Source organism: Marmota monax, unplaced genomic scaffold (assembly GCF_021218885.2).
Source record: "Marmota monax isolate L192 unplaced genomic scaffold, Marmota_monax_Labrador192_F-V1.1 WCK01_AAM20220418_F8-fsc00238, whole genome shotgun sequence".
Classification (NCBI taxonomy): Eukaryota; Metazoa; Chordata; class Mammalia; order Rodentia; family Sciuridae; genus Marmota; species Marmota monax.
Window position 1 is genome coordinate 112,008 of NW_026693175.1, and position 12,046 is coordinate 124,053.

Sequence of the window (12,046 nt, forward strand, 5' to 3'; positions counted from 1 at the left end):
GAGGACTGGGACCAGGGACCCAACTCACCCAACCCAAGTGCACACGTTAATCAAAAGGGGTGCAGGTCATGCTTATACAATGCTCAGGATCTTCCCTCTGGATCCTGGGAAGACAAGAGCCCCAATAGCTGGGAACTGGTGTGGCCCCAGTCAGAACTTGGTCTGGCACCCACAGCCAACCATGGCGTTCTCCTGCTGGACCTAAGCAATGCCACAGAACACAGACAAGGCCACTGTGGGATATGGTGAAACCAGCCAAGATACTCCCATAATCATGTCAGACAAACAGGAACACCTTTGAGGCCACCAAAAGGACAGACAACTGCTCCTGGGAATCACTGCCAGTTAGGCAGCAGGGAGAAAAGGCCCACTGGCCTTCCTAGAGAAAAGGAAAAAAAAAAAGGCTCTAGTGGAAACCAAGATTAAAGAGACTTAATTCAGACCCGAGTGATTTTCTTCCTTTCATATCTCCCAGAAGCTGGGCAGATTCTTGGGTTACAAACCTTCCCGAAATTCCAGACTTGCCACTAGTCCTCTGGGCCCTCACATTAAAGGCAGGTTCTGATAAATGGTTCCTTTCACCCAATTTACTTTGAGTACAGTTACAGTGAATTATTTCATGGCAGAAACTTCAATCAAAATTTACCTCCAGAGCCGACCGCTGTGCATGTGCCTAAGGTGTGGTGGGTGATTTGTTTTCAAAAGAAATATCTCATGAACATTGAGACCTGCAGTGTGGCCACAGGTATTGAGCACGAGAAGCCCACAGGAAGTTCACATGTGGGGTGGAGGGTGCAGGTGGTTTGGAAACCCAGTTTAGCTCCATTTATTTTTATTCCCAAATTAAATCCATGCCATGAAACCTTTGGATTACTTGGAAACATTGCTCTATCAAGTTTTCTCAGCTAAGATCTAGAGCTCATTTTGTGCAAAAAGTGTCACCAATCCAAAATAGTCTTAATGAGGAATAATGTGCTCCCACCCAACTTCTAACAATGGGTGGGACAGCTGTTTCAAAAACTCTCAGAGTGAAGAAGCCGTGGTCAGTCCTGGCCCTCATTTATTCTTCAGCCTGACTTCGCAGGAATCTAGATGCACACAAAAATGACAGTTACAGAGCTCAAGCCTCAAAACAGAAGGTAAGCTGAGAAGCAGGCTGCTCAAGCACTGTACGAAGAGTCGGCACCAGGGAAAGCAGGCCGCTGGGCAGGAAGACAGCAGGACAGATACCCTCCAGGCCCATGGAGAATCGTCACCAAACTGGCTGCAGCCTTTTCCCACCTGTGAGTTGGACTGTGACCAGTTCACTGCTGATTAGGCAGCAGGGGCGATAAAGGGAAAATCCAGGCTCCCCGTCCTGATGCTTCTTGCCTCTGGGACTGAGGAAGGTTTCACCAGCAGAACACCTGGGAACAAGCACAACTCTGCTCAGCTGTGTGGCCGTCCTGGCATGACACAGAAGGGCTTTAAGTGGATAAGGACTGTGGGATAAACATTTCCTTGGTTGTCAAGCTCTATCAGAATTAAGAGGAAGCATTTACCAAGTCTTTGGCTCAAGATTTCTTGAGTGAATCCCACCCCTTATCTGATACAAACTGAGTGAGAAAATTCCCATTTGTTACAAATTTAATAGTCAAGACCAAGAGTCAAAATGGCACCACACTGGTTTATTTCAACCTTCAAATAACAGAAGAGTTGACAACTTCTGACACAAAACCATGCAAGTAACAAGAGACATTAAAAATATCAACAAAAAGAAAATTAAAAAAAAAAAAAAAAAAACAAGTGCTTCACATTTCACAGCAGTGCATGGGCAACACTGGCACGTGTTTCTGGCCCAGTGCTTCAACAGCAGGGGCTCGGGCAAGCCTCCTTTCACAGCTCTCACTCCTGGTGGCCACACGTCACACTGCTCCACTAACACACTGCGGTAGCCCTGATTACAATGTCACTGGGTATTGTGCGTGATCACCATGAAAACTACCTACAAACCAGACAGTAGCAGGGAGTAAACAGAGTTTCCCATAAGGCATCAGGTCGCTGCTGGCTGGCCCTTCATCTCACAGCGGAAAGGAAAGTTCGGATTTTATTGCTCAGCAAACCCAATACTCAGAAGCTTAACCAGCAGGCTCAAGTCAAAGGTTTCAAAGACAGCCCCACATGTCTCTCTCTTTTTTTTCTTTTTTCTTTTTTGGTAAATATTTGATATAAAACATGAAATTAAGTTCTACTTTATTTTAAAAAATGAACATTTTTAATAGTAAAAATATATATGTTTAAATTTCTCTTTTTAAAAAGATATATATAACAATACTTAAGAAGACTGGATTTAACTGCCCCCACCTCCGCACGGCCAGCCATCCACCCTGGCAGGTACGTTAAGGCAAAGGCTCCAGGAGAGGCATGTCCACCCTGGCGTGGGCTGGACACGGGTGAGCACACTGCTCCTGCAGTGTCAGCAGAAAGGCTTCTCCCTCACGCTCACTGAGCCGTCCTGCATCCCGAAGTAGACTCTCTCAGCCATGTTGATGAACAGCCCTGTGTCCACCACGCCTGCAGGACAATGGACAGAAAGAAACACTAAGGACTGTGTGTGCTCACAATATCCCAGGCAAGAACAGCCCTGGGGACAGAAGGGCACAGAAAGCAAACACCACAAGCAGAGTGGACAAGGATATTAGACTGCCCTACTCTCTAGGGAGACAGTGAGAACACTCTGACCCTTCTCCCCTCCACTGTGGCTTCTTTCTGTGCTCAAATGTGCCCTGGGCCTTTGCTCATGCTGCTCCTCTGCCTGGCTGGTCATTCCTGGTGCTTCCAGGGGCTGCTGCTCTGTGTTCTTCAGATACAGCAGATGCAGGTCCTCCTCTAGAGAAACCCTCCAGACCACCTAAGCAGCCACACTGACTACCAGCACCGTAAGATCTCCTCAGAGTGGGAGGTGACAGCTGCCTGACAAAAGAACCATGTCAAGTTAAGCTGGAAGAAAAGGAAAAAAGGCAACCAAGTGCTGATGGTCTAGGGACACACACTGTCCCAACGGCTAGTCTCTTTATGCCACCTCCTAAGTTAAAACAAAGCTCTGACCTTCTCCAGGAAGCAGCTTCTACATATTTAGGAGAGCAAAGACGGAGAAAATGTCCCCGCAACAGACACCTGCAAGACTCACTAAGCCAAGTAAAGGCCGGAGCAGAACAAGAGCGCACCCTAGTGGGCACAGCAAGAAGTCCACCTGCAGAGGAACAGCAGGAGCTAGGAGCTCTTTCCTGCTGTGTCCCTTGGTGTTCTGCATCCTTAGGGAGGAGTTCTCCTGGTTACCACCAGTGGCCTAACATCATTCTTTCCTCCTGCCTTCTTGGCTCTTAAGTTCTTCCGCTAAAGAGAGAACACGAAGCAGGAGGATGAGTATAATTCAACTCAACTTTCTGACTTAAAAAACCCAGCCAACAGAAGATGCTGACCGACCACGTGTAATTGGAAGAATCAGCTTCTTCATTACACAGCGGACGTTCACACCACTTCTGCTTCCAAGGGGCAGGTCTAGTGCATTACTAATGGTGAAGCTAGCACACTTTCTCCCTAGGGACTTGTTCTCCCAACAAATACTTCCTTGGGTGCTCTTCCAATCCCTCCTGACAACCCCACAAGCTAGGTACCAGAGGAAGGAACTGAGGCACAGGTGTAGTAAGCAGTGCCAGGTTCACACTGCTGGAGTACGGCTGGTGCAGACCCTCGCCCAGACACTCTGCTCTAGAACCCACTCTGCTAAACTGACCCTTCCTGCCTTGAATGCCACCACATGGCATATCCCAGTTACTCTTGGTCTCTTAACATCATAAGACACTGCCTTTTCTCCAATCTGCCTCCTCTTAATCTCTCACACAACCTTAGTACTTCACCAAGCCTGGACGAGAACTCTGGTCTGATAACTCATCTCTACATGGCTCACTGGCCTTCACCTAGGGCCCCACTTGACTCCTACACCATCAATTCCTGGCACAAGCTACATGTTCCTGTCACATAGCCTCTCAGCCTGGCCCTAAGTAAGTGAGGATCAAAGTTCAGGTCTAGAGCAGATGACCCAGGGTTCCTAGCTTGGTGCTGTAGCTTCTGGTGAACTGCTTAACTCTTCTGTCCCACATCCTCTCTGTAACTACCTCATCCAATGGGGACTGATGAGACTTTCCAACACTTGGCACAGTATTTAGATTACACCTGGATGATAAGGCTCAGGCACAGCTAGAAGAAGCATCACCCTTTGTGCCCACTGGACCTGCTCTTCCTCTAGCTGAACCAGGACATGCCATCCCAGCATGCTTCCACACAGCTCTGCCAGGTTTACCACAGCTCCCCTGGAGGACTCCACGTCCCACAGCATGCTGCCTGTGGGATGAGGCAGATGAATATGGGTAAACTGAGTCATTACCCCAAATGTTTAGAGACCACAAAAGCTAAGGAGGCTGCAGGCATGATCCTGGAGGGAGCGGCTCCAGAGATGAGGTCTTGTTTCCAAGCAGCCCCGAACTCATCAGCTGCAAGCCTCCCCCAGCTCCAGCAGACAGTGGAATGCACACAGGAGCTGCTGGGTAAGCAACCACTACTCCTGCGGGAGGCAGAGAAGCTCACACTAAAATCCCCACAGGGCGTACCCTAAGGTTTTCCTCCCTACATGTCTCACAAAGCTCATACCAGCATGCCTCGGGTGGCCAGGAGTAAAGGACAGGTAAGGGGGCACAGGAGGCCATGGAGGGGACAGGTCAGAAGGGGATAGGTGGCCATGAAGAGGGCAGGTAGGAAGGGCTAAGGTGACCATGGAGGGGGCAGGCAGGAAAGGCACAGATTATATGATGGGAATGGGTTGGAAGAGCATAGGTAACCACAGAGGAGACAGGTTGGAAGGGCACGTGGCCAGGGAGGGGACAGGTAGGAAGGGGAGAGGGAGGAAGGGCACAGGTGGCTAGGGTGGGGACAGGTGGGAAGGGCACAGGAGGCATGGAGGAGACAGGGAGGATACAGGTGGCCATGGAAGGACAGGTAGGGAGGGCACAAGAGACCGGAGGGTGGAGGTAGGACAGAGGGCTTATATTCAGTGAATGCCACGCAGGGTACCTGGGATCATTTTGATAGCTGTGTTCACTTCACTCCATTTGTGCACCTGGTCAAACTTCCAGTCCAGGATAAAATTACCATTATCCGTCACCACAGGACCCTAAAAGATAAGTGCCACACAGACCAAGAATGAGGACACAAGTAGGAAAGAAGGAGAGCAAGTAAAGGTGATGGCCACAGACGTCTGCCAGGGGGTGCCATCGCCCGCTCGGTGCCCTCAGAGGCAGTGCTGAGGTACAGTAGTGAGCAGGAGCTCTGCAGGTAACACCCGGCTGTCGCAATGCCAGGAGGGCGCAGAACCCAGGGAGCAGCCAAGACTCGAGTGTCTGGAGTGTGCAGAAGGCAGCTTCTGTGTGCTTGCAATGCATGGGCACCTACCACGCACCAGCTCAGCAAGCCCCAGCTCCCCGGACAGACAGTGAAAACCCAGAGAGCAGGGCCAGCTGCGCCCTAAGTACCAACAGTAATGAAATAAGACGCTACTTCAGCCTCACGACCCGACCCCACCCCATCAAGAAGCCCCAGGGAAAGACCAGGAGCAGAGACAAGGTCGGAGGTCAGATAGCAGGGAGTACTTTTAGTTAATTAGCCCAGAATTCCTTCATAGCCTCAACACTAGGACAGCAAGAATATGTCTAGGACACAGATGTTGACAGCAGGTCATAGGAAGGAGTCCAGGATTGACTCCCTAGACTGTAGGAGGGCTGGAGCTCAGCTGGGAGCAACGAAGGAGGCTGGGCTTCGAGAGCACCTATGCGCTCTTCCCAGCGTCTCAGCTTCTGAGTGCCCGTGGCCAAAGAGCCTGGACAACCATGGTGATGAGAGTGGTTTTTACAAAGCCAAAAATATCAAAATAAAAATGCATCAGGGTAGGGCTGCAGATCGTTTCTCTACCTTCCAGACTTCCTACATGGTTATACACACACCTATCGCTAATTCTTAAAAAAAAAAAAAAAAGTTCTTGGCAATCTATTTCAGAAGATGGAGAAAAACCTCTGGACTGAAGTGCCTAGAGTGCACTCCTGAGGGGTGGGGTGTTGCCGTCCCCCAAGAAAGTCCACCTCTTGTCCCACTTGTAATGCAGACAAGAGAAGAGAGGAAATGTACACCATGGAGCCTGGAAAACAGGCTGCGCCCTGAGGAGGAGGGCTTCCCGAAGGCCATGTGTGGCATCTGTTCACCAGGGTGGTCCAGGCCTCAGGTATCCAGATCAGAGCACTGAGGGATGTCAGATCCAGGGGCACAGAGAGAACCACTGCCCTCTGTACAGGGACATACACAGCAGTAAGTTCCGTGTTCACCTACATGAGACTACGTAGAAACTAACAAGGCCAAATCCTGAAAACCAGCTGATTAAAGATAAAGCTCCAAGGGGCTGGGCTGGGGCTCAGGGGCAGAGCACCTGCCCAGCATGTATGAGGCACTGGGTTCAACTCTCAGCACCAACATAGAAATAAACAAAGGTTTTTAAATAGATAAATAAATAAAGCACGAAGCCAGGCACAGTGTTGCATGCCTATCATCCCAGTGGCTCGGGAGGCTGAGACAGGAAGATTGCAAGTTCAAATCCAGCCTCACCAAAAGCAAGGTGTAAGCAACTCAGTGAGCCCGTCTCTAAATGAAATACAAAATAGGGCTGGAATGTGGCTCAGTGGTAGAATGCCCCTGAGTTCAATCCCGGTACAAAAAAATAAAAAATGAAGCTCCAGGCCCAAGTGGAGGGAAAAGAATAGTGCCCAGAGACTGGAGACCTCCAGGAGCCTCCCTGGTCACCTACCGCCTTGTTGACAGCCATCCGAAGTTCAACGGCACCACCAAACTTCCGGGTCACAGCTCGGCTGACAGGGACATAGGCCATGGGGATGACTTCAATAGGAATTCCCTTGTGCCACTGTTCCCCAAGGTTCTTTGAATCTTTCCTGGGAAGGAAGAGCCAAAAAAAGCACAATAAAAATAAATAAGCTCAACAGTACAAACCCAAAATTCAGGAATCCGTGATGGAAGGACAAAAGAGTAACCAGGGACAGTACACACAAGGCTTCAAAGGCACTAGCAGTCCTACTGTTTAAGAGATGTCTGAATTCAGTGTGACAGAAGGAAGGTTAATTCGATATAACTGGCTTGTTGACTACAAGTATCTACTCTTAGGTGTTCATTACAAGAGCACGGTGTCCATCACTGACGTCCTCCTACGACTACAGTACCTCTACAGTACCTCATAAGTAAAAGCATAGTTCTTGTTTTTATTAACATGCTACACAAGTGTCTCCTCCCAGACTCCCAGATGGAGCGTCTGAGAGCCTGGCCAAAGAAGGCACAGCATGAGTCACATATGTCAGCCCTGACCCCAGAGGGAATGCTGACTCACAGCAATGGGCAGGGCTCGCCCTGTCCCTGAAGCTCCCTGTGAGGACGAGCTCCGCCAGCAACTGGGGACACATGGTCCCTTTGCCCACCCAAGCACTGGAAATGGCACTGGAGATCCTAGCTCAGTTAAGAACATGTGGCAGGTCAGCTGCATCCACCTCTGCACACAGGCAGGACACACGCCCTCTGGGATGGTGCCTCAAGTCCTGGCGCAGCTCAGAACTCTGCATGCTGTACCTGAAGTCGGCGACCACGATGAAGCGACTGGCATAGCCAGCCACAATCTTCTCCTGCGTCAGGCAGCCCCTGCAGGTGGGAAGGGAGGAGGGGAGCAAGTGAGCGGGGCAAGGCAGCGCTCAACCTGGGGAACTAAGGTCAGGCACAGGAACCCCGGATCCCCCAGTCCTGGCACATCAAAAGAAATCCCACTTTTAACCTTTAAAGAGCTGTCCTCAACCCCATCAGGCTGCTGCTAGCAACGGGATCACAAAAATGTTAGCCTGTGTCTGGGAGAAACCCAGAGTGGATACCCTTCCAGGTTCGGGCCAGGCAGAATTCCACAAAGAGGCACCTGAGAGGAAGCACTGCTTTTAGGGAGTTGTTGTCTGCACCTTGCCTAAGAAAAGTGAGCTCTGAGCAACCTGCCCTGTGGACCACCTGACAATTAGGGAGACGGACTCTGAAGATCTGGGCCCAGCCCATCTCTACAGCTCACCAGCTGAATCACCTCACACTGGCAAGTAGGAGGAGGACACAACACCTGGAGAGCTGAGACTATTAAAGCATGATTCTGAACAAACGCCTAGTCCTGCAATCGCTTAAGTAACTATTAAGTAAGAACAAGCAGAACAGACATCACCTGTGCCACTCACATTCCCACTCCTCAAACCAGCACTTCAGAAAAACCCTACAAATGTTTTCCAAATAAAGGAACAGCATTCCTAGCTGCTCTCATACATGTAAGGGCAGCTTTAAAGCAAAGTCCACACACTGATGTCTGCAGACCTAATAGTATAAATCAATAATATGCTAGTTTAGCCTGACAGTTATTAAAGTCTGAATCAGAGAACACAGATACACAGAGAACCCACGATGATGGGGTCATCTCACTGAAGAGGCTCAGGTTCCAGTCACCAAGAGGACACTAATGACCAGAAACGCCAGGCTGGCTTGAAGGTCCTATGACATCCAGGCCAGGTCTTGGTAGAGAGACAGGCTCGCACACATCACAGTAACAACTGATCCCTGTACTCCATCTGGCTTTGCTGAGGACCAACTGGCAAGTAGTCTTTAGCAAGGAAGTCCCCATGACACTCACCCACCACCCTTGATGAGGTTGAGATCAGCATCCACTTCATCAGCTCCATCAATGGCAAGGTCAATCTGTGGTGGGCAGAGGGAGACACAACAACCACTAAGAGCCCCAGGGGCTGGCACAGAGGTGCTATGCCAAGGCTGACCCTGTAACAGCAGCCCAGTAGCCAGGCCCAGCCTTCCCAAGTAGTCTACCAAGAAACTGAGGCTCCAAGGTCAATGAGCCACTTCACTTGGGTCACAAGCCTGGGACACAAACCATGGTCCATCATCTCTCACCCATGACATTACACTTGCTTTTCTGGTGGACGGGCCTCTGTGGACAACATGGAATTATGCATAGTGTGCACTCTGGTGAAGGTAATGTCACTCCCACCAAAGGAAAGATGGCTGGGGCAAGGGGGCACAGGCAAAGAAATCTGATATTAAAATTTTGGGCCTTCCAAAGCCCACAAGCACATAAACAGATACACAGCATATCTGTAGTACTACATTCCATGGGGGGAGTCAATTATGAAAAATAGAGCTGAGAAAAGCTGGGTCAGAAGTTGGTACCAAGTCTGGGGATGTGGCTCAAGCGGTAACGTGCTCTTCTGGCATGCACGGGGCGCTGGGTTCGATCCTCAGCACCACATAAGAATAAAAAAAAATATGTTGTGTCCACCGAAAACTGAAAAATAAATATTAAAAAAAAGTCCAGCGGACAAGATGAAATGAAGGGAGCTGTGGAAGTCGCCAAAATTCACCATGCTCCAGAAATGACCTGAGGCATTCCCGCTAGGCCCCAAGCCAAGGCCAAGCCAACCCCCACCAACCCAGGCTGTCTGAGCCAAACAGATTCACTCAAACACCAAACACCAAAACCACACAGCAGCACACAAGGACACATTTTATTTGTGCTGCAGTTGCTTGCTGTGGTTTGTGAGGCCAGGCTTAACACACCAAGTGTCCTGCAGGGCATCATGTTCCCATCCTTCCACACCTGTCTGCAGCTGCAACTTATGCTGCTCCCCCACCATGCACCAGTGCTGAGGCTGCGCGGTGGCAACTCTTCTCTGCCTGGACTTGGACCCACCTTTGGCCCAAAGCCTTCCCCTCACAGCTGCTCAACAGCTGGCTCTGCCTGGGCCCCACTCTGCTGCAGAAACTCCCAACGAGCCATTCCCACATTATTAGTAACCCGAGACCACATTAAGTCCCCATCCACTTGCCCTGCGATGTACCCATGTGTTTCATTTTTTCTGTCCAAACCACCCCAGAAAGTCTGGGCTTTGTCCACCTGTGCCTACATGTCCGTGGTTCCTGCCTACCCTTCAGGGAGGGCCTACTCTGTCCCTGCCACAGAATCTTTCCAGCTCAGCTCAAACTCTCCCCAGCCCAGAACTCTTCTAACACTGTTGACCCAGTGGCAAACACCTGTAATCCCAGCGACTTGGGAGGTTGAGGTAGGAGGACTGTCAAGTTCAAAGTCAGCCTCAGCAACTTAGTGAGGCCCTAAGAAACTTAGACCCAGTCTCAAAATAATAAATAAAAAGGGCTGGGGATGTGGCTCAGTCATTAAGCACCCCTGAGTTCGATCCCTGGTACCAACCACCCACACTCCTCCCCCACCCCGAAAGAACCTCTTCTAACAGTTTTAGAGCCTAATGTGCCTGAGCTCTGGCTATGCCACCTTCTGTATACCTTAAGCATACTTGAGCTTTCCTCTCTACTTTTTCACATCCATAAAGTGTACTCTAGAGTTCTAACACAGAAACAGCACCTGGCACACAGCTGGTACATGTTCAGACAGTGCCAGCCAGGAAGACACCTGAGCTGCCTACTCCCAACTTCAGTCTCCTTTCTGCTGCTGTGTTGGTCAGTCTTCACCACAACACTTCACTTGGTGAGTTTTCAAATGTCTGTGGCTGTCACAGATAGGACATCCCTCACTTAAGGGGTAAGGTGCACTCTTGGAAGAGCCTCTGTACGAGAAAGGATTCTCAGAAAGCCCAGATGCAGCCCTGGGCTCGTCCCACTCCCCTCCACTGCACTCATGGGGAGCCCTCAGGGTAACTAGCCTGCACTATACCAGTACTGGACACTAACCACCTCTCCACTTATGACCCCACCCAGGATTAACATTCAAATCCCAGGAGAAAAGTCAGCATGACTAACTAACCTAAGTCACCTGGAGCCCATGAATAAGCAGCCACAAAGGAGACCCACTCTCTTACCTCTGGGTGCCGGTCCAGATCACTGAGGGTTAGGCCATACTGCAAGATGAGCTGCCGGGCCTGGGAAGATAGAAGATAGCACCCTAATCATTTTCTTAGAGTCTCAGGACACTTGGATATAGTGTTAAAGAGTGAGGCCTGACCCAGTATCCCTCTCAAATCCCGACCTCCCACCAAGAGGCAGGAGAGCAGCCCACAAATGGCAAGGCAAGTGCCGATGCATCCTGGGAGCTGGAAAATGGCGACGGGGAAGGCGTGGCTCCAGCAGAGCTAGAGGCTCCTCCTCACCAACTGGCTCCATGAAATGAGACCACAGCCTCCTAAAACTTCTGGCAGGGCAGCTCATAAACAAATCCCGATGATAGGATCCAAATCCACAAAATACTAAAAAAGGTTTTAGAACAATCCAATGTATGAAAAATTAAGATTACCATGACTTGACAAGAGTGACCGCCAGGCCAAAGTGTCAAGTAAAACCAGGCAAAATGCACCCACTCAGAAGAGCTCGCAGAGGTGAGGCTTCACGAATGGCCAAGGGAGGGGCTTGGCAACAGAGCACCAGAGGAGAGATTTGAGATGTCTGTGAAAAAGTACCACCTGCTTTAAAGGCTTCCCTCACAGGTAACCTTTTAAAAGGCCAGCACAAGAGGAGAGCAGTGGTCACTGAGCTGAGCAGGATGCCTAGCTAAAATAACGGTGTTATGAAGCTTCCCAATCAGCCACCCAGGACCAGGATGAGGTTTTGTTCACCTAACTGCTTACAAAACAGAGAAACCAAGGACAGAAACTTCCCCAAAGGTGTCCCTTTAAAATATTCTCTACTTAAAGTGGAAAGCACCTAGCGTTCAGCTGCAGAGAAGGGGTCTTCTAAGCCTTGGGAGGAACGTCAGTTAGTACAGCAGCTGTGAACACCACATGCAGGTTCCTCCAGACAAAACTGTTGCTACGAACCCAGTCAGGGTCACTCCAGGTGAACTGGGCTGCACGAAATAATCCCACAGAGACAGAGAAATACCTTTTCCTTTGGGTTCTGTGATGGT

At 50.0% G+C, this 12,046-nt stretch overlaps 1 protein-coding gene across 5 annotated transcripts in view; it reads right to left on the reverse strand.

Annotated features, from left to right (window-relative positions):
- The window catches only part of Rpia (ribose 5-phosphate isomerase A), a 76,858-nt gene that overhangs the window by 48,072 nt on the left and 16,740 nt on the right, over positions 1–12,046 (reverse strand). For 3 of the 5 annotated variants that reach the window (XR_009227935.1, XR_009227937.1, XR_009227936.1), the window contains exons 4-10: positions 11,007–11,066; positions 8,795–8,859; positions 7,714–7,782; positions 6,887–7,028; positions 5,110–5,209; positions 2,344–2,553; positions 1,282–1,406 (exon numbers count right to left, since the gene is read on the reverse strand). Coding sequence is in view for 1 of the 5 variants with exons in the window: in XM_046455917.1 (XP_046311873.1) it covers positions 2,456–2,553; positions 5,110–5,209; positions 6,887–7,028; positions 7,714–7,782; positions 8,795–8,859; positions 11,007–11,066 (534 nt within the window). In the remaining 4 variants the exon portion in view is untranslated. Of the gene's footprint in view, positions 1–815; positions 1,407–1,646; positions 2,554–5,109; positions 5,210–6,886; positions 7,029–7,713; positions 7,783–8,794; positions 8,860–11,006; positions 11,067–12,046 lie in introns of those variants that run through there. The other 2 variants (XR_006854277.2, XM_046455917.1) reach the window with 2 other exon arrangements.